The following is a 21,110-nucleotide window of genomic DNA, read 5'->3' as shown; positions in this document are numbered from 1 at the left end:
CCTCGATCACCACGCCGTGCCCCGGCCGCCTGGAGACAACGGCAAGGTTAGCCCAGGCGCGCTCCCCTCCCTCTCCTCCCGGCACCGGGCATGCTCCTTGCAGCCAGAGACCCTTGCCCAGGGTCACTTGAGGGTGGTTTAGCAGGTCCGTGCTCTGCCTTGGGGGGCCCTGATTGCATCCTGCAGCCTCGGTAGCAATGGGCATAGCCACGCTGCCCTCCTGAATGGATGCTTTCTAGCCGCTTAGAGGAGTGGGGGGCATAAGCTGCAGGTCCGGACTCAGCAGGGTGCTTATTAAGTGCATTTGGTGTTAGCAGATGTTCCCAAGGGACCCAGCTTCTGCATGGCGGGGCTTGTTGTGCAAGCCTGTGGGCAGCTTCATGCCAGGGGCTGGACATGAGCTGCCCTGCTGTGCCCCAGCGGCCAAGAGGAAGGACGTGTGCAGGGCACTGGGACCTGTGTCAGTGCTTGGGCAAGGTAGGCCAGGCAGGACAGTTCAGGAGGAGTTTTTTGGGGGGTCTGGCATGGCAGGGAGATGCCTTCCTCATGGTTTCCCCTCACCGCGGGCACTCCCAGCTGATGCACCGGGCCCTTTCTTTGCAAAACCTTTCTTTGCAGGGGTTGGGCTAGAGGGGACCTCCGGGGGGGCTCCCAGCTGCATTGGGATGCCGTGACCTAGGCCTGGTTGTGGATCCAGGCACCTGGGAACTGGAAACTGCCAGGCTGGTACGACGCCATGGGGTGATGCAAAATCAGAGGGAGTTTGGGGCATGGAGGGGAGGGTGCCCTATACCCTGGGAGGCGATGCCGTGACTCTCAGGCTGTGACAGGCTGGCAGCAATGGGGAGTGTATACAACAGCCGTGCCCTGGGAGGGAGCCCGCAGCGCCTCGGGAGCTGCTGAAAGCCTTTTGGGTGCCCGCGCTACCCGTGAGATGTGAGCGTGACCCGTGCTGGGCTCCAGCACGCAGTAACCCCATACCTCAAGCCTCCCCGGGGGGCTTTGGAGTGGATTCAGCCCCAGTCATCCTGCTGGGAGAGACATGTATGTCCTGGCCCCCATGGGCTGCAAAGAGCCTTGCATTGGAAACAGGAGTCCTGGCCTCGGGCTGGACCTGGACGCGTGGTCAGACCAGGTTCGCTTGCAACCGAGCTTCCAACCCTGCCAGCAGCGCTGGGTACCGGTGCTGAGCTCCCGGGCACCTCTATGTGAGCGATAGGGTCTAGGAGGGCCTGGCCAGTGACTTTGGTGGGAGGGGAGTGAGGAAACCTGGCTCCTCAGTCCGCCCATCCTAGAGCACCCACATCACCCCAGGAGCCAGGGCAGGGGTGCATTCCCCCTGTTCATGTAGTAGGTGACGGCCAGGATGTGTGCAGCTCGCCTGTTTGGATGTAGCAGTGCCAGGATAATGTCAGAAATGGTCCCAAGGACTTGTGTTAGCTTCTGATACCTCAGGCCCTGAATACCGCTCGTGTTTTGTCCCCCACAGCTGCACCCCGGGCTGGTAAGGCAGCCTCCGTGCCCGTGGCAAATGCTCCAGGGTGTCGGCTTCCTCCCCATCCTCCTGGATGAGGCTTGGGCTGCAGACGGCAGCACCCCTACGTGCCAAGCTGGGATGAAGCAGAGGTAGAGGCGTGCCAGGTTGCTGGTGGAGGGCTGGATTGAGCCTTACGGGCTCTGTTTTGGGGTGCCGCAGGAGTATCAGGTGCACGTCTGGCCTGGGAAGACCCAGCGCCTCTGCCCATGTGCACAGGGGCTGCACGGGCTGGGAGGATGGTCATTCCCACTCCGTCCTGGCCCACTTCAGAGGGCAGGTGTGGAGGGGCCAGGCCCACACACCCACCGACTCGGGGCACAGCTCACCCCGCAGGTCCCGCCGGCCAGGAGGACGGCCCACGCGTCTTCGCTGCCGACCCGATCCCGCTCTGCGTGTCCCTCTGCAGCCCCTGACCCGGCGGCCCGCCGAATGCGCAGGCTTCGAGACAACCTGATCTTCCTTGATGGAAAAAGCAAATGCAGGAGCAATTTGGGGCTGTGATTTTTCCAAGCAGGGCTGTGCCAGAGCTAGGGGAGGATTTTGGAAACCGAACATTTTAGTGCTTCAATCTGGGGCCTTTTTGCTTTTCCTGCTCACTTGGGCTAGGACAGCGTGTGACTATGACACATTCTGGATGTGAACGCCGCGATGTTTTTCTCTCTGCCCTGGGGCTTTCTGCTTTTTAAGGGGCATTTGGGAGTTCATAAAATCTCCTGCCCACACGCTTTCCCCGAAGCAGGACGCCGGGGTTATCTGCGGAATTGGGCAGCTGGGAAAGGGGCTGCAATCAAACCATTAGACCCGGTCTGACCGTGGAGCCAGCCCACATCGAACCCGCTCCCGAACTCCTGAAGAGTTTGGACCAGGTTCGTGTTTTCCATCGTTCTCCCATTAACGTTCACTTTCATGCCTGCAGACCGGAAATCGTGGTGCCAAAATGCAGCGGGAGAGAGCTGTTCCTGTAATAACTCCAGGCCAAGTGCATGCAGGAGGGACCCGGGGCAGCACGAACAGGGCTTGTTCTTGTGAGATTTCCATCCTCGGCTTGGCGTCCGCACCGTGACCTGGGTCTGCTTCTGGCTGTGGCGCAGGTGTCCTCTGTCTGATCCGTGCATCCCTCTGGTTTCCCTGGCTGCTTTTTACGCCTTGTCTTCACCACTCAAACTTTGCAAGTCGTTCCCGTTAGCCTGACGTCCCGTGGCGTGTCTCTGAAGGCAACGGGGCGGCCCCTTGTAGACAGGCCGTGGGGCGGCGGTCTCAGGGTGACCCCTGCCGTATGCCGGTCTGGACAGAGGTCACCGCTGAATGACCTTGAGTCTTCGAGCGTGGTCCAGGGGCTCCAGGGATCAGCACGGGGGCTGGGATGGATCCCATTGCTTCCCATTTCTGGTGCCTTGCTGCAAGCTCTCCTTTCCCCCCATTTGCCTCCGCATGGTTTTTTCTCTCCCTCCCTCCCTCTCTCCCTAATAGCCTTCATGCGGCCAGTTCAGGGCCACCCTCGCCCAGGAGGCACCAGGGACTCCTCTCTGTGCCGCCAATGAGGCAGCTCGAAGGCACGGCCAAGGGGGGTGAATTTGAGTCCCGTGCCCCGAGCAAGGAAGATCTGCAGCACCCGTCATGGGTGTGTTTCTCTCTCCTGTGACCCCGCAGCCACTAACCTTCCCCATGCCCGGTGCCATGCCCCTGCAGAGCTTGGCAGTCGCTGGCACAGCCTGGGGGAGTCACCTCCAGGGCAAATTGGAGGTAACTCTAAGGACTTTGCTCAAGTTATTTCCATTGACCACAGAGCCCCGTGGGAGGAGAATTTGACCCCTGCCCGGCCTGCTTCTGCCCTCGGGGTTTGCTTTCCCAGTGCCCGTGGCTTTCAGTGGGTATCAGAGGGCAGGACTGGCACGCTGGCATACAGACCTGTAGCCCGGGTGATGGGAGAAGTAGGGAGCATCAGTGCCCCGGCAGCCAGGAAAGGCCTCTTTGTCTTGGGGCCTGTGGAAGAGCTTAGCCGAACCCCCCCAACCCCGACGAGTTATTTAGCACTTCAATGGCAGAAAACACGCTGGTCCCAGCCCTGCAGGCATCGCACTCGCAGCAGGGAGCTCAGGCTTCACAGAAGAGAGCTACTTTGAGCAAAAAGGGGGAAAAAAGCAGCAGTGAAGGACAGCAACTTACAGGGTCCTTGTAGCTTAGCCCCCCGCACCCCCGGAGTGTGGTTGGGGGTCTCTCCTGCATCGCCCAGCTTGGGTGCTTCCCAGCTTTGCAACCTCAGCACATCAAAATTCAAGGCTCCTCTTCCCCTCCCGCATCTTTTCCGAGAGCCAGCCCGGATCCCCTGTGCTATTAGTATGCTGTGCTTTGCATTGGCTTTTATCACTGCTGGAACAGATGGCCGGGCTTGGACGCGTGCCCTTTGTTTTCAGATAGACCAGTTAATTTGGTGGCAGTTGAGAGGACAGGTACAAGCCAAGGGAAACGAGCCGTTGCAGGGCTCGGGAAGGGAGACGGGACCCAGCCACGGCAGCGTGCGGGCTGCACAGGTGTGTAAAATCCTTCTCCCCCCACCCCACCGCAGCCTCCGATGTGGGACCCGAGTGAAGGCAGCGTCCACAGAGCCAAGGGAGAAGTTCCCAGGGCCATGCCTGCTCTGTGTTGGTGACGGGAGGCCTGGCATCCGTCCGCGGCGCCGGTGCCAAAGGCCAGGCTGCCGATGGTGCAATGCACAGGTTTCTCTAATGTGACTGCTGCCGCGATATCCGCCGAGCACCTTCATGTCTTTGTTCTCTCTTCCTCGCGGCGGGCGCCTTCTCTCCGGAGGGTGCTTCGGTTTTGTCACTCATTTGTTTCTAACAGGCACCTTGCTGTGCATTTAGGTGAAAGCCAAGAGCCGCGCGTTGAGCTTGAAGCAGAAGGTTTGGGCTGGGCCCTAGTTCCCAGGGGAGTTGGTCGCTTGCTCTCGGACCAGCCCTGTCTCCTGCGCGGATGAACTGGGGCATTATTGGAGAGTCCACCTGGGTTGGAGGTGTGAAGCGGTCAGCAGCCGTCTTTCCTCTGGAGCTCAAATGGGTAGTTTAAATAGCCTGGCCCCAGCTTTTGGAGCACCTTGATGGCAGAGCGCGCAGCCTTGGTCTTGATGCAGCACTCCCTGGGAGCCGGGGTAGGGAGCGGAGGACAGGTCTGATGTGCTTCCACTAGACAAGAGTCACTGAAGAGCTGCGCCGAAGCTTTCTGTCCCGGCTGGAGTCGTCCAGATGCGGAGAGCTCTGTGCCCAGGTGTATTGCGTTGCTGTGGTCCAGCCAAGAGGATGCAGGTGTGAGAAGCCGAGGCCCAGCTCCCACCTGCCAGGTTGTCCTAGCCCATCACGGGTGATGCTACGTGAAGGCTCAGCCCAGGAGACGGCACGTCTGTGTGGCGTGAGGCACGGCTTCTGGTTCCCAGGAGAGCACACGCAGAGCTAGCTCAAGTGTCCCTGCACACAAGGGGTGTACAGGCCCTCATGTGCACCTCCACGCCTGCACACACGGGATGTGTAGACCCCAATGTGCCCCTTCGTGGCCGTGGTCCTCTCTGCACGGCCCAGCCTGGAGCCATGTAGACATGCACAAGAGCTTCCTAGCCCGGGGGCAGCCCTGCCCAATGGTGGGGGTGTGCCATCAGGCCAAGGTGCTTCCAGCATCCTCTCGTCTTGCTGAGGTTCGGGACCACCCAGCCGCTCGTCATGCGTGGGCTGATCCCCCCCAAGTGCTGGGTGGTGTTGGGGTGGGGCATTGCCGTGATCCAAATAGTGCCAACACAGGGCTCCTTGTCATCTCACCGGCCACCGACAGCACCGCTTCTCCACCATTTTAGACTCGGGGTGCCAAAATGTAGGTGCACCCCATTTAAAAGCCGCTATAAATCTATGGAGACTATCATAATATAACCAGTATAATGATACGATTAATGATGGTGTAAGTCATTGGGTCATAGGTCACAGAGAAGTCAGGCTGGAAGGGGCCTGCAGAGGTCTGCAGGGTCCTGGCTGGAGGGGCTTGCCCCCGCGCTCAGGCTCAGACTGACGCTGCACTGGGGGCGGGAAGGGATTTTGCCCCCCAGTCAGACTGGTGCAGACTGGGGGGTTTTGCCTTCCTTTGTAGCCGGGGCACGGCCCTGCCTGGGGTCTCTAGAGCATCAATTCGCTCCCTTTGCAGGAGCAGGACATTAGCTACCGCAGCCCCCTGCTTTCCCTGGGGCAGGGGCGGGGGTGAGGATAGTTTTGCTCGGAGCATGTGTCCGGGCGGGTTTGCACAGGGCCGATCCTGCCTCAGGCAGGGCTTGGACTAGATGTGACCCCCACAGCTCCCTTTCCGCCCCACATCTCTCTATGATTCAAGGCGCCTGGGTTTTCTTCCTGGCTCTGCCACTGCCCTGCTGCACGACCTCAAGTGAATCCCTTCTCTTCCCTATGCCTCAGTTTCCCCTGCTCCACACCGGTCTGTTTTGTGCATGGATCCATCCGAGTCTGCAGATGTACAGCTCCTGGCGCAGTGAATGTGGCTCAGAGGCAATCCGAGGAGGGTGCAGTAGGCAGAGTCTCTCTCCTGCATTGCAATAGTTTCTTCAGCATCTTCCCCAGGAGTTGTTTTCTTCTCGCTACATGATTTCAGGGGCAAAAAATAAAGCAGAAGTTCAAAAACCAACTTTGAAAAGCAGCGGGTGTTAATTTGGAGTGGCCCCTGTCACTCCTGCGCACCAGGGAAGGAAGTACTGGGGGTGGCGCGGACCGGGGGTGTTTAGATGAGACGAAAGGAGCCCTTTGAGGTGGCAGTGGCTCCAACCCGGCTGTAGGGCTCCCTGAAGCACGCGCCAGGACCGTGGCAATGCTCCTTTTTTCTCTTCTTTAAGCAAAACATGGGGTTTAGTGTGCTGGGCCACAGCTCTGGGCCATTAACGGGCATTTCTCAGGGCTCCTGGATAAAGACACAAATAGGGGAAGGTTTTATTTTTTTCCCTTCCTGACTCCCAAAGAGCAAAAGAAATGACACTTGATGGGTTCAAATTCTCTGGCGGATGCTCCTCCTGCACCAACACACACCTCTGCACCCCCACGCACATCCCCACACCCACACGCACACCCTCGTGTCCTGCTGCTAGCAGCAGAAGAGCAGGGGCAGAGGAGGAGTGGCAGCAATAAGACCCCAGTGTCATAAAATCACAGAAAATGAGGGTTGAAGGGACCTCAGGAAGTCATGTCTAGTCCAACCCCTGCTCCAAGCAGGACCGGCCCCAACTACATCATCCCAGCCAAGGTCTTTAGTTTGAGGAGGTCCAGACGTGGCTCTATCAAGCATCCAAACCTCTCGAGGCATATGCAAACCTCCAGACCTTTGGCATGGACACGTATCCCTCTTCATCGTTTTCGGAGGGGAGGAGAGGCCGCCGGTCGGGAGCGAGCACCAGCTGTTCCAATGTCACCGCCGCGGCAATCCCGGCGTGACACACGGTCGTTAAATCCGTGTAACGTCCTAAATGCAACGGTGTTCACATCGGAGGAGTTTTGCAGCACTTGTGTCCCTGCAGACCCGCGCGGATGTTACAGTTGCCTCCTAACAGCTTGTCTCGGTATTGCTGGAGATCGGAGCAGCTGCTACCTCTATCTCTGGCCCTTAGGAAATTCGGTTTGCCGCTGCGGCACCCGTGACAGTGTTTACTAGGGGCGGAAGAAAATCTTCTGTGAATGCTGCTTTTTGATGAGAGATTGAGGTTTGGCTTAAATGAGGTTTTTTTTTTTTTTGGCTTTTTTTTTGTGAAAGCATCTGCTTCCTTGCAGGAAATTCTGATATTTTTGTCATAAAAGCAAACGCTCCAGAAGAAGAAGAAGAAAAAAAAAAAAAGCTTCTGATTTTTTGGCTGAAACAAACAAGCAGAAAAAGTCAATATTTTCCATGGAAAATTTCAACACAAGTGTGTGGGTGTGGGGGGGAGGATAGTTGATTTTTGCCTAAGTTTTCAATGAGGAAAGGTTGTGATGGGGATGCTCATACATGGGGGCCTGTGGAGGCTTGCGTGGGGAAGAGGGGCTGCGTGGCTGTAGCCTTTGGGGGGAGCTGGTTGTGTCAGAGCCTCTTTGTGTGGTTTTGGATTAGATGCATAATCTCCTGCCAGGTGTGGAAGCAGAGAGATCCCAGGACTTGCCTCAAGTCACCCAGGGAGTCTGCGGTGCAGCCAGGAGCCGAAGCAATCGGCCTCCTTTCCTCCACCCCATCGTCTGCCTCGTCCGGTCGGACTGGCAGCTCTCGCTGTCCCCCGCAACGGAGCCGTACCCCGCCTCTCGTGGCCTCGGGCAAGGGGTGTCGGTAGGGCTAGCAAGATCCACGGTTGCGACGGCTGCTGAGCTGGAGCGCGGCAAGCGCTGGCCGGGCGGCAGGGGAGGGCCGGGGCAGACAACGACTAGCCACAGCGCGCAGGAAATGTCAGCAGATGTTGCACGATCTGGAAAGGCCAAGCTGCACCTCTCCTCCCTGCCTACTTGGCCACGCGCCATCCGACGTGTGCAACAAGGCCACGGCTGCTCTGTTTCTGCTGCTGTGGGCCTGTGAGGTCCTGTCTGGCCCTGCCACCCTCAAGGCACTCGGAGCCAGGCAGCGCTCCCCTCCTCGCTCCCCCATCAAAGACGCTGCACCAGGCCAGGCCCCCTCCGAGGGGGAGGCATTGCCATCCCGTCTGCTCTGCGCTACGCCCTTGCAAATCCGCCCCGGCAAGAGCAGCACGGGGCAGCGGAGGGTGGCGTGCCCAGCTGCTCCACGCGGCTGCAGCAGATGTGCGTGGCCGTCACGCGGGAGGATGTCTGCTGGAGAGGCGAGGGGGTGCCAGCATTGCTGAAGGGGCGACCGGTGCCTTTTGCCCCCCTCTCCGTGCATGGCAGAGCTACAAAGCTGAGCTCAGGCTCTCTGCTCCCCCATCCCTCTTGTTCCCAGCTGCCACGTGGCCCTGCCCAGACCGGGCAGGGTGGCTGCTCCTAATTCTCCCACCATTCATCAAGGCCAAATTAAGACGCAGAAGTAAGCGGCAGCCCCATAAAGCTGGGGAAAGCCCCATGGTGCCCCATTCTCGTCGCCATGGGATGGGCTCCGTGCCAGCCCTTGGTTTATTAGGGTAAATTAATCGGTGTTTGCAGAGTGCAAAATGCTACCAGAAGGGTAGCAAGATTGTGCATAAACCCCCCTCGGCCCCCAGAACGAAATCCCCTCATCTAAAGGCAGCAGCAGACTTCGCTGCTCCCCCATCTCCAGGACCTGGCGCGATGGCTTTGCAATGCAGCCGAACCTACAGGTCCCCTGCCAGCTCCCAGCTCCTGCTGCTTGCTGGCTGCTCGCATGGGGCTGGCTCCTCCTCCGCGTCTCCAGCTGCTAGGATGCATTAAAAAGAGCTAAAAATACTCCAAGGGCTTTGGTAATGTGGCTTCTCCATAGAGGTGACTGCGGCAGCTACCATGGGAAAGCCATGCCCTGGCCCGTCGGCAAGGAGAGTCAGGCTGGGCCCTGGGGGGGGGTGGCACCCCTTGGGAGGGACAATGCAGGGTGAATTGGAAGGGGAGGATGGGGAGCAAGCAAGTTGGATCTAGCTCATTCGATCAGGGCGTGTGAAGCAAGCGATGTGACCTCCACGTGGGTCACAAAGACTAACCAACATGAGTTTGGACCTTAAAGTGGCCCATGCAAGGTTGGAAAGGCCCGGATGTCTCCATCGAGAATGGTGACCGGTTGTCCTCATCTCTGTGCGGGGCCAGGACAAGAAGCAACGGTCTTGAATGGGGGTGGTTGGATGTTTGGAAGAGCTCTGAGGCCAGCTCCGTCCAGAGAGGCTGCGACATCTCCATCCTTGGCGGTATCCAAGGCCAGGTCTGCCAGACCCTTGGCTGGCCTGGTTGAGACAAGGCATAGAGAAGGAGGATGGACTAGATAAGACCCCTGGTCTCTGTGATCCTGCTTGCAGCCATGCGTCACCCCTCCTGGTGCAAGCCCAGGGGCTGCCTGGCTACGGGCTGCAGAACACATTCAATGCTGCCATCACTCAGGTGCAGGGGGCCTGATTCAGAAGCTAGGAACAGATGTTGCCTTCGTCCCTGGTCAGGTTGTGCCTGTATTTGTCCTAGAACAGAAATACCCCCGGCTCGGCATGTACACTGTCCCGGGTCTCTGCACACGTGAGCAGGGGGCGTCCGTCCGTCCATGCCGCGGGAGCCTGTCCATCAGAGGTGGACTCCCCACCTGTCCAGCTACCTGCAGGTAATGGCACTTGAGACTCCAGGACTTGATCTCAGGATGCCGCCAGAGGAGGGGTACAGCCAGATGGAGCCTGCCCCCCTGGAGCTGCTGCCTGACACGGGATGCTTCGGGGGGTGACGTTTCCGGCGCTGGGGGCATGCTTGGCTGCGTCAGCGCCTGGCATTCAGAGCTTTGCAGCCGGCCAGGCCCCTGGCACATGGGGATCCCGGGCATTTACCTTCTGTGCCTGCCTATGGCATCAGGGAGCCTCCGCTGGGACGTTTCTCTTGCTGGCAAGGGGGTGGGGGGAGAGGGTCCATGAAGCAGCCCCAGCGAGCAAGTTGCGAGGTCGCACGCAGCCCGTTCGCGCTTCCCAGGCTGCTGCGTGGATCCCAGCACTGGGGCCTGCTGTAAATGGCCGTATCCTGCTGGGAGCTGGGGGGGCCGTCTGGGCTTCTGCAGCCAGCCTGTTTTATATGGAAGGCGTCTGCTCTCCTGGCCAGCGCCTGCTCCCCTTTTATTTAGGTCTAAATGGATGCCATATGGCTAACGAGCCTGTAGCCATGTTCCCGATTAAAAGACAATCCTCTCCGCATGACTGATATGGCACCATCGATGATGGAGCTATAAACGATCCGGGGGCTGTCGTTTGCAGTCGCTCTCCTGGTTTGGCGTGCGAGGGCTCTTGGTCCACGGCACAGGGCTGCGGGGGCTGATGGCTGCTGGCTCTGGGGTGGATCTCCCCGGAGTATCTGGGACTGGTGGGTGCCTCCAAGCTGCACGCCGGAGACCAAGGTTTTAAGAGCCCTCGCTGGGGTATTTCTGGGACTGCAGCGAGAGAGATGGGGACAGCGTAGGCTCGCCCTTCACGGGTGTTTGGCCTCTAAAGCCCCCTGCATGCTTACAAGGTGGAAGAGATGCTGAACATGGAGCAGGATCCCCCAATTGTGGGGCAATAGGGGGGCAGTCGGGTGCTGCGGCTCTCTGCTTTGCAATAGCGAAAAGGTGCTGGAGGCCACGGGGAGACGCAGATTCCAGCCAAAAAGCTGCGACACCCTGTTCAGAGCAGGGTGAGACTCCTCCGCCAAAGCCACGATGGCCAGTCCTCATCCCCGCTGCTCCCCGGGGAGAAACGGGGTTCCCAAGCCTGGGGTCACGTCCTGCCCACCTGCCTGTTCCTGGCAAAGTCTCTCTAGAGCCTTTGCTGTCCCCAGCTCCGAGGGGGGTTTCTGTGCGCAGCCCAGGGGGCATCACCCCGGGTCCTGTCATGCACATCACAGCCCCAGGCAATGCAAACATCACTGCCAGGCTGCCTACGTGATGTGCATCCCCTCGCAGGCTCCTGGTTGTGGCAGGGAGCGGCTGCATTTAGGGGGAGTTGCAGTGCTTCCCTTGTGCCCTCCCCTGCCCTGTCCTCGTTGCCTTTTCTGCGGAGCCTGCCGGTGTGACCCCGGGGCAGGGACCCAAGCTCTGGGCCCGGTTCTGCCGGGTAGGTCAGGTCACCCGCTCGGTGCTTCAATGCATGAAGTGCAGTGGATGAAACCGGCCTCTTTGGTAAAGCGTTTTAGGAGCCAGGAGGCGGTGAGTCCCTGTGCCCAAGGTTTTGCTGGTCCTGGGATGGGGCAGGGGTTTACTCTGATGCCTGGCCCGAGCCAGGAGAGTCATATGATTGTCCTCCTATTCCTGTAGCACTGTGCACCACGCACACCCCTTACATCCAGTTGTGCCCAACTTTGGAGCTGGGGCTGGGGGTGTATGGAGAGAGCTGCCTCCTTGGGGCTGGGGGTGCACAGAGAGCTGCCAGCCTCCAACACGAGACCAGCAGATGCAGACAGACCAGCAGAGAGGCATCTTGCCCACGCTCCTTCCAGCCCGGGTTTTCTATAGCAGGGATGGGCTGATGATGGCAGGCTTCGTCGCCTGGATCTGGGCGTATTCGGAGCTGCCAGGGCCGGGAGCAAGGGCAGGTAGCTCCTTGCCTCCCACCCACAGCTCTGAGCTGTAGCTGCTTTCCAGGTCCCAGCCTGCCTCGATGCACGTATGGAAGTGAAAGCAGCAGAGGTGGGTGGGGGGATCTTTGTGCCACGTGCGTTGGCTCAATGGCAGCTTGTAAAACGCTCCCTGGCCGATGTGCAGGTTGCAGCTGAGGAGAGGCTGGGAAGAGGGTGGGAGAGGGGCCAGGGCTGCTCTTGAAAGGCTGAATGCAAGCTCTGGGAGCCATGTTGGGTGGGATTTGGGGTACAGGGGGCTTCAGTGCAGTTGTCCCTGCCTCAGGGACCCACTCTTCAGAGCCACCCCTTCAGCCTCTGTAGAAACTACAACCCAACTGTGGTCGGCAGAGAGGGCCAGGTGTTGCCTTCTTGGTGGTGTTGCTCAGCGGCAGCGGGACCGGCATCCGCAGGGGTCATCCAATCTACCTCCCTGCAAGTTGGCTGCATGCTGTTTGCACCAGCTGGTGCCCAGGTCTATATGAGCAGGTGCTGAATCCAACCCCACCTCCCTGGGCAGCTCCTGAGATACCCCAGCAAAGTGCACTTGGTCCCCGAGTCTCCCCTGGGTTGACTTCAGGTCCTCCTCCTCTTTCCGAAGACCCTTTTCCTATATAGCTGCCAGTTCTCCTGCCCCTCCGTACCCTCCAGCCTGCCATCCCAGAACCCAGCCCAGTGCCCGTCTTCTTCGCGCCCCACTCCTGCTGCCCAAACCTGTTGTCATCTCTGGCTAGTCTGAGATGAGTACCCAGGGCAGAGAGCAGGCTCAGACCTGGCCAAAAGAGTTAATTGCCTTTCCTTGCTTGCGTGCAGCAGGGTCTTCTGCAAAGTGCTGCCGATGGCAGCTAGGAGGACTGTCAGCCAGCAGCAGGAGGGAGCAGGCCGGCGGAGGGAGGGGGAATGCTTGTGGGATTGTCACTGTGTCGTAGTGCCCAGAGGGTAAGTTGGTCTCAGGTTACATAAAATCCTAAATACGGAGGCTTGGGAGGGAGCTCAGGAGGTCACATCTAATCCATCCCCCTGCTCAAAGCAGGACCAGCCCCAACTACAACATCCCGACCAAGGCTTGGTCCACCCGGGTGTTGAAAACCTCCAAGGATGGAGACTGCACCTCCTCTCAGTAGCAAGTCAGTAGTGGAGTCATGAAGAAAACCAGGTGTCCTGGGGTCCCAGCCCAGTCGGTCTCTGGTAACACAGGGCTATTTCCAACAAGATGCCAGGGTTTCTCCCACTCACTCCCTTGTCTTACCAGCTGCCAGTGAGGTTTCTATTAAACACTGGATCTGGACGCTGAGCTCCTAGGTGCGACCTGCACCCCCTCTTCCTCAGGGGCGGCTGTCCCATTGACCCTGTGCATGCCTGTAGCCTCATCCAGAGGCATGTGCTTCTGCCAGGGAGCACTACAGCTCCAGCACCCTTGCCCATCTTGCAAGGACAGGGCTAGGATCCAGAATGACCTGGATTAAGTGGAGAAACAGCCCCAGATCAGATTCAGCAGAGGCATGTTTTATGAAGGGTTTGCGTGATGGATGTGTCTGGGGTGGTTTGGACAGAGCTGATCCTACCTCAGGCAGGCGTTGGACTGCAGGTCCCTTCCAGGCCCACTTCTTTTGAGCTGTATGACATATTTTATGACACAAGCAAAGTGCCACCCTTGGCAAGAAATAACAGCATGCACAAATAGCCTGGGGAATGACTGGCTGGGCTGCAGTGCCTCAGAGAAGGACCTGGGAGTGATAGTCGACCATAAGCTGAATATGAGCCAGCCTCCCTTGTTGCAAACGAAGCCAAAAACCAGGCATTATATGAGCAGGAGGTTCATATAATGCAAATCAAGGCAGTGATTCTTCCTCTCTACTCAGCACTGGGGAGGCCTCACTTGGAGTCCTGTGTCCAGGGTTGACCACTTTAAGAAGGATGGGGACAGTTTGGAGAGGGTCCAGTGCAGAGTGACAAAATCATGACGTGTCTTGGAGGAAAGGATGAAAGAGCTGGGGTTATTTAGCTTGGAGAAGACAAGAGTGAGGGGGGATTTGATCACAGTCTTCAAATCCCTAAAGGGTAATGACAGAGGATGGAGACGGGCTATTCTCCGTGGCCGTAGGGGACAGGACTAGGAACAACAGCCTCAAGCTGCAGCAGAGCAAACTGAGTTTGGAGAGTAGGAGGAACTTTCTGACTCCTGTGAAGCCCTGGAATAGGCACTGGGAGAAGTGGTGCCTGTGATAAGAAAACTCAATCCCTGGAGGTTTTCAAGAGCAGGCTGGACAGACCCTTAGCTGGGATGGTTTAGTCAGGGCTGATCCTCTGTTGAGCAGGAGGCTGGACTAAATGCGACCTCATGAGGTCCCTTCCAGCCCAACTTTCCTGTGATCCAGGTTTGCTTTTCTTGGAGAGAAGGGAGCAATTGAGGTGAGGGTGGAGGAAACAACTTACCTGCTTGGGTGTATAAGGGATATTCCAGTCGCTTAGACCCAGGCCCTCAAAGGCAGCCAGGCTCCTGACTCACCTTGAGGCCACAGAGCTGGGCTGTGCTCCCAGCTGCCCCCGTTACAGCACAGCGCCCCAGGGCAGAGTGGCACTTGTGTGCATGGGTACCCAAAGCTCCTGGGGCAATGCCCCGGGTGCTGAGGGGTTGGGCACAAGGTTCCCTTTCCTGGGTTTCCCTTTTCATTCCTCTCCACAGAGGGGTCACAGTGGACAAGAAGATGGACAGGAGCCAGCAGCGTGCCCTTGTTGCCCAGAAAGCGACCAGCATCCTGGGCTGCATTGGTAGGAGCGTTGCCAGCAGGTGGAGGGCAGTGATTTTTCCCCTCTGTTCAGCACTGGGGAGGCCACATCTGGAGTCCTGTGTCTAGTTTTGTGCCCCCGTGGCCGGCCAGTAGGGGGCGCTCCTGCACTGAGCCACCTACCTCACTGTGCCCGACCACCTTCCAGGCTCTGAGTGCCTCCCTGGGGGCACCTCACCTTCGGCCAGCCCCCTTCCTGGAGCACACCCGCAAGCCTGGGGGTAGTGCTGCCACCACCCAGGGTCTGGACTGTTCTTGGCCCCGTGACCCTGAGAAACAAGCCTAGTAGTCCTAGAGGGTACTCGACCCACTGCAAGAACTTGGGGTGCTTCCCTTAATCTGAAGCACAGATAGTGGTCTCCCTTAGTCAGCCGAAACAAGGGGACCCCCAGACATAATCTAGACGCTCTCCCAACAAGTCTCCCATCCTAGGTACAGAGGAGAACTTTATTGGTTGCAAGGAGTAGGTTTGGAATAGGGTAGAGCAATATCAGAGAAATCCCTTAGAGCAAACAGGGTGGCTGGGTAGCCTTTGATCGTGCATCTGAGTTACTGCAAGCTACACATCTAGTTAGATCTCAGGTAGCTTATTCACGAGTATCATCCAGAGGCTGACAGAGCTTCCCTCTGGAGGTAGGCAGTTCATAGTGTGTCCATGTATTTCAAGAGAGAGAGACAGAGAGCTGAGTTGCTCTCTGTGTCTTCATCCTAACCCTAACCCCCCCCCCCCCCCCCACACACACACACACACCAGGCAATCATTAACTTATATAGACCTTATGACCTCACTCTGGGGTCCCATAGACTAGCTGAAGTTGGCTACAAGCCAATCAATTGGCAGTGCATCACTGGTTGGCAGGTAGGTTGGCAGGGGCTCCAGTCACCCCCGCAGTCATGACATTGCTTAGAAAGTTTAAGCCCCCACCCAGGTGTATGAGGCCAGTCACATAAGCAAAGCAGCCTCTCGCTTACTTCAATGAGCTGCTTAGCCACTAAAGGGATAGACAGGTGAGGAAGGAGAGAGAGGAAAAACAACAAAAACTATTGAAGGAGACCTGGAGGCTGGGATGGAAGTCCTCCACACCCCCCACTGCAGAAAGGATGTGGACAAGTTGGAGAGAGTCCAGCAGAGGGCAAGGAAAATGGTTGTGGGGCTGGGGGACAGGACTGGTGAGGAGAGGGTGAGGGAAATGGGATGACTGAGTCTGCAGGAGAGAAGACTAAGAGGGATTGAACAGCAGCCATCACCTCCCTCCAAGGGGATGGCAAAGAGGATGGAGCTGGACTGGTCTCAGTGGGTGCAGATGGCAGGACAACGAGCAATGGGCTCAAGCTGCAGCCAGGGAAGTTGAGGTTGGATATTCAGAAAAACTTTCTCACGAGGAGGGTGGTGAAGCACTGGAACAGATTACCCAGAGAAGCAGTGGAGTCTCCATCCTTGGAGGTTTTTAAGACCTGGCTTAACAAAGCCTTGTCTGGGATGATGTAGCTGGGGCTGGTCCTGCTTGGAGCAGGGGTTGAACTAGATGTGACCTCCTGAGCTCCCTTCCACCCTCAAAGTCTGTGATTCTGTGAATGTCCAGAGTCTCCCAGAGCAGCCGCGCGGCTTCCCAACCAGCTCCCAGCCAGGGGTTGCACCCCATTCATCACCAGCTCCATGCCACCCCTGACTGACCCAACCCCCTTGTCCTTGTGTTTGCTTCCGCAGATGGCCAACCCCGTCCCGTCAGCCTGCTGCGTGGTGCTTGCCGCCGTGGTGGTGGTGTATGCTCAGAGGCACAGCCAACAGGGTGAGTCTGCCGCACCCACCCCCTCAGCCCGCCTTGGCCCAGGATGGGGGCTCTGCATGTGGTTTATCTGTTGCTATCCCTCCCGTGTGCACCCTGCTGTTTTCCATCATCCTATCCCTTATAGAGCCCTCACTATAGGACCCAGCAGCGATGGAGAGCAGAAACCCCAGGGTAACATCCCTTCCTTCTTTCCTCCTGTACTTCCCTGTCCTCTGGCCTGTGCCTTGGGGCACCACTGGGGCCAGGGGCCAGAAGCCTTCCCCCCTGCAGCAGCGTGGGTGGGTGAGAAGTGCCCTCTTGCTAATGACTCCTCTTACAGTCCCTGCGCACCAGGAGGGAGTCCATCTCCCCCCTCAGCGAGTGCCCGTCCTGCTTCTGCAACTGGCGGTCTGTGCAAGGGGAGGGAGAGGGTATCTCTATGGGCATCCATCGAACCATGCTGGGTTGTGCCATGGGGCAGCGCGGGGTGCTCAGTCAGGCTGGGCATGAGGCTGCATCTCTGCTGCTCGGACGTCTCCAGCCTGTGCAGCTGGGAGCCGTGTCCCCTCGGACCGGTGACCCCCCGGCACAGAAATGAGCTGCAGGCGACAGGGAAAGGCGCTGGACTGCAGCAAGCTCCCATGCTGCTGAGGCCACCTCCAATGTGAGGCTGTTTAAGAGAGTAGCAAAAGGGACCCCCTACAAGCCTTGGGGGGGCTACCAGGAACTGTGGGGCACATCGGGATGTTTGCAAGAGGAGAGGGGTCTGGAAAGCTGCTCCTGGATGGGTTGTACATCCAGCCTCCCCCATCCAGGAGTCCCTGATGGGCCAGTGCTGGCCTCAACCTCCTGGGCTCTGCATGGGTGCCCAGACCCCCAATCTCTTCTGCACCCCTGCCCCTGGCAGACCCTGCCCAGTGCCCCCCCAATGCAGAGATCCAGGGCTAGGGGAAAGCAGGAAAGGGGTTGGAAAAGTTATTCTGCGCTTGGCAGCAACGACCTCCCTTTTTATAGCTCGATTAGTGGATGCACGGCTTTAATAACTTATGAAGCTGAAGGACGTGGATGATGAACTCTGCAGCAGGGAGGCTGCTCAGGCCTCTCTGGGGGGACTCTCGTAGCCTGGACAGCACCCTCGCTGCCCCGGGACCTCGTGCAGCTGTCGAGGGTCCCGCAAGGTAGCACCGGGTTAATAATGATAGCATTGGATGGGAAGGGCTGATGCTTGGGAAGGCTTTTCACTTGTAGGGCAGCTCCAGGTGTGCACACTCCTCAGGTTCTCTCCCTTTGGTCCCAAAGGAGCCAGATCCCTCCAGGGTGTGAACGTGCATTGAAATGGGTGATGGAATATCATCCTACTCGCTTGGCCGGACCACTTGCTCCCAAACTGTTTTTGCTGTAGCTTTAACATGAATTAAAACATCATGACCCTTTTTAAATCCATGGTGTATCCACACCTTGAAGACACGGCCCAGTTTTGGTCTCCGCACCTCCAAAAGGATCTTGAAGAAATGGAGAAGGTGCAGAGAAGGGCAGCAAGGATGCTGAGTGCTATGGAGGGGTCAGGAGTGGGGCACGTTTCCCTGGGTTTGTATAAGCAGTGCATTGTGTCAGGGCCACCCTGGGTCCCCATGACCCGGGTGACGGAAAGCAGTAGTAGGTTGTTGTCCACACAGACATGCTGAGAGTCGGGAGCATGGCGTCCTTTCCCGTCCCTGCAGTGGGGGTTGCAGACCCATCGGCTCCCAATCCCCCCAGGTCTGGTCCCTTTTACTTCTGACTCCTCTTCTCAGGCTCTTAGCCTCCCTTCGTTGCTTATCGCAGTCTCCCTGCACCGCCGGTATCAACTCCCCCTTATTCTCCATCGAGTCTCGGTTCCCATCCCTCCAAACACACACAGGAGTCATCGCCTTCATCCAGGCTCTTTCCCTCACTTTCCTGCCTCCCGTGCCCCTGACGCCCAGCTCTTCTCCCCCTGGTGTAAGTCAAGCTGTTTCTTCCTCCACTGCATCCTTTGGGGTTGCTGAGAGCATAAATGAGACAGGCTCTCTGCTCACGGGCTCTGAAGCAGCAATCGCAAGGAGTTTTGCTAGGTCCCTGCAAAAAGGAGCATGCCCAGGACAGATGCAATCACTGGAAAATTTATACTCCAACCTGTACTGAGCGTGCAGCCACTGAGGTTTTGCAAAACCTTAGAACTTGGCCAGATTTGGGCAGCTTCTCCTGGAAGCCCCCAACAAACCACTCCCCTGGTACCCAAGCCATCCATGGCCCTGTCCGAGGTAAGTCTGTCTTCCAAGCGCTTGAGTTTCTCAACAAAGCACCCAACGTTGACATGGGCAAAACAACGTATCCCCCCAAAATACCCAAAGCATTTCTGCTGACATGTTCCAAATCCGTTCAGGTGGAGACAGACACCTGGCAGGGGAAGTTTCAGCCCTCACGGTTGAAGTCAGGCAGCGGTTTATAAGCGAGGGAAAACAGGTTCTTATAATGGCAACCTTAATTAGACGAGGTGCTATCAGCTCCTGTCTGCGAACGTTGACATTGAAAGCAGATAAATAGGGACCTGATTGCTCTCACCTACCTTCTGCTATGAGTCACCCCACTGATATCAGGGGGCTATTCAAACAGGAATGAGCTAATCCACATGAGCGAGAGCAGCTGGATCCGGACCTAGGTCAATAAACATAAAGGCGTGCATTTAAATGGTCTTTGGTGCTCCGTTGAATGGGTGTCCTTGAAGGCCGAGGCGCGTGTGTTAATCCAGGAGGTGTGTAGGGCTGAGAGAAGCAGGAAGCCTCCTGATGAGACTGCATATTTTAGACCTAAATAGATTTCAAGCGATGTCTATTTTTAACTGGGGTGAAGACAAGGCATCCATTATTGATGTGGGCAGCCATTTCTGAGGTCAGAGGTTATGGAGGAGGTTGAGACTAAGTGGTTCTGGCCTTATCTGGAGCCCTCAGGTATCCCCGGACCCTTTTCAGTCCTTATTTCTGTCCTGAGTTTGAATCAGGGGCTGAATTGATCTCACTGCACACTCATCGGCTTCTGGGGATGGGCTAGTTTTGTTAAGAGAGGTTTGTGTCTTATGCGGACAGACTGTTTTGTATGGTCTTCTAGCAGCTGCTTGGAAGATAACAGCCTACTGCTGCAGTCAGCGAGCCGTGCTGCTCCCTTAGGTCAAGCCGTCAGTGTTGTGAAGCTCCCTGCTTGAAGCCGGGGTTGGAGGCAGAGGGCATGGCATCGTATAGCATCGTGCCGCCGGTCTCAATGGCTTCCTGTGACCCAGCTGGCACACGCACGTTGGCTGGCCACGCTGTTTGCATTGTATGGCATGTGCCATGAGAGATGGGGACAACTGGGACAGCCGCCCCAGTGGCAAATCCCAGAGCAATTCTTCTACAGCAAAGTACTCTGCAAGCCCCCCGACGGGGCAGGATGTGTTGGGTACCTGGATTCGTACTGGGAATCTCTGGGTTTATCTGGTGACTCGTGTGTGGACATTTTCACACGGTGCTAAAACTGCCTGGCACCCTTAAGAGGATCCCAGTGTGCTGCAGCACCCTGGATACGATGATCCCTTGGACTAGCTGCGTGCTGGAGACAGGGATTTCAGTAGGGCTGCTGCGGTCATGTCCTGCCTTGTTTCCCCTTGCTGCAGAGGGTGAGACAGTGGTTTGTACTGGTGCAAAGCAGCTGTAGATCCAGTGTAGGTCCTCGTTGTAGGAGCAGTGGAGCATCCTCTTCCCTGGAGGGTACCGAGCAGAGGCTGGTCAGTGCGGGTCTGGGATGGAGTAGGAGCAGCCCAGTGCAGGGGATAGGAGCAGGTGACACTCTCCCCCTGCCATCCCTCTCCTGCTGCAAGGGGGCTGGCAGTGTGGCTTGGCCGATCAGCTTGTGGGGGCTCCGTTTCTCCGTTAGCTCTGTAGGACTTGAGCGTTATCATTACCTGCCCCCGTGCACACAGCCACGTCTCTCCCTCGAGCCCAGGGCTGACGCTGGAGCGCGGGCCGCAGCGGGGAGGCACAGCCGGTGTCACAAGGGCTCGTGGACGGCTAATCCAGTCGAGTTGCTTATCCCATTGCTCCGTGGCACTAATCCAATCGCTCAGCTAATCCGTTCCCTCCGCGCCGCGAGTCCACCCGCCGCTGGCTGCTGCTCCGGTCTTGCTCTGAAGTACGGCTGCTGTCTCTGGGGCTCTGGGAGGGGGGTTAAGGCAGGTGCATGAACTTGGTTGGATTCGTGCATACGTGAATGAATGAATACAAGCCCTGGGAAACCCTCTCCACACCCCACTGGGGCAGCACCGGGGGTTTGTGGGTGGCATAAGACCTGGGCATGGACTCAGACGAGCGCTGCGTCCAGCCTAGCAGAGCAATGCAGAGCCCGGTCCAGGGGCTGGAAGACCAAGTTGCAGAGCATGCTCCAGGGGCCAAGCCGCAGCGTCCTTGGGCTGGAAGGAGCTTCAAAGGGGAAAGTCAGCTGTGCCCACACTATCCCTATCCAGCATTTATCCAGCCTCCTCTTGGAAACCTCCAGGGACAGGGAAGGGGCCGGTCCAGTCTGAATGTATCCAGGCTCCCCTCGGGCGAGGGCAGGATGTGGTACAGATGCCTCCCTGCCAGTTTTGCGGCCGCACGCACTGCCGGGGGTGGACCATGCAGTCACGACTGGGAAGAGCCCAGGGTGGGTGGAGGGCTGCTGGGGCAGGAGGGCCGAGATGGGGGCATGGGGAGGGTGGGGGACCGTGGGGCAAGTTCCTCCAGGCTGTGCCTCGAGTTGC

At 57.8% G+C, this 21,110-nt stretch overlaps 1 protein-coding gene across 1 annotated transcript in view; it reads left to right on the top strand.

The window, feature by feature from the left end:
* The window catches only part of CNTFR (ciliary neurotrophic factor receptor), a 307,232-nt gene that overhangs the window by 101,742 nt on the left and 184,380 nt on the right, over positions 1-21,110 (top strand). The window contains exon 2 of the mRNA XM_019518052.1: positions 16,261-16,342. Within this exon, the coding sequence (XP_019373597.1) occupies positions 16,261-16,342 (82 nt within the window). The remainder of the gene's footprint in view (positions 1-16,260; positions 16,343-21,110) is intronic.

The sequence above is a fragment of the Gavialis gangeticus genome, unplaced genomic scaffold (assembly GCF_001723915.1).
Source record: "Gavialis gangeticus isolate Ggan-Ray unplaced genomic scaffold, GavGan_comp1, whole genome shotgun sequence".
Lineage (NCBI taxonomy): Eukaryota > Metazoa > Chordata > Crocodylia > Gavialidae > Gavialis > Gavialis gangeticus.
Note: the sequence above shows the minus strand (reverse complement) of the source record. Positions and strands in the feature narration are given on the sequence as shown.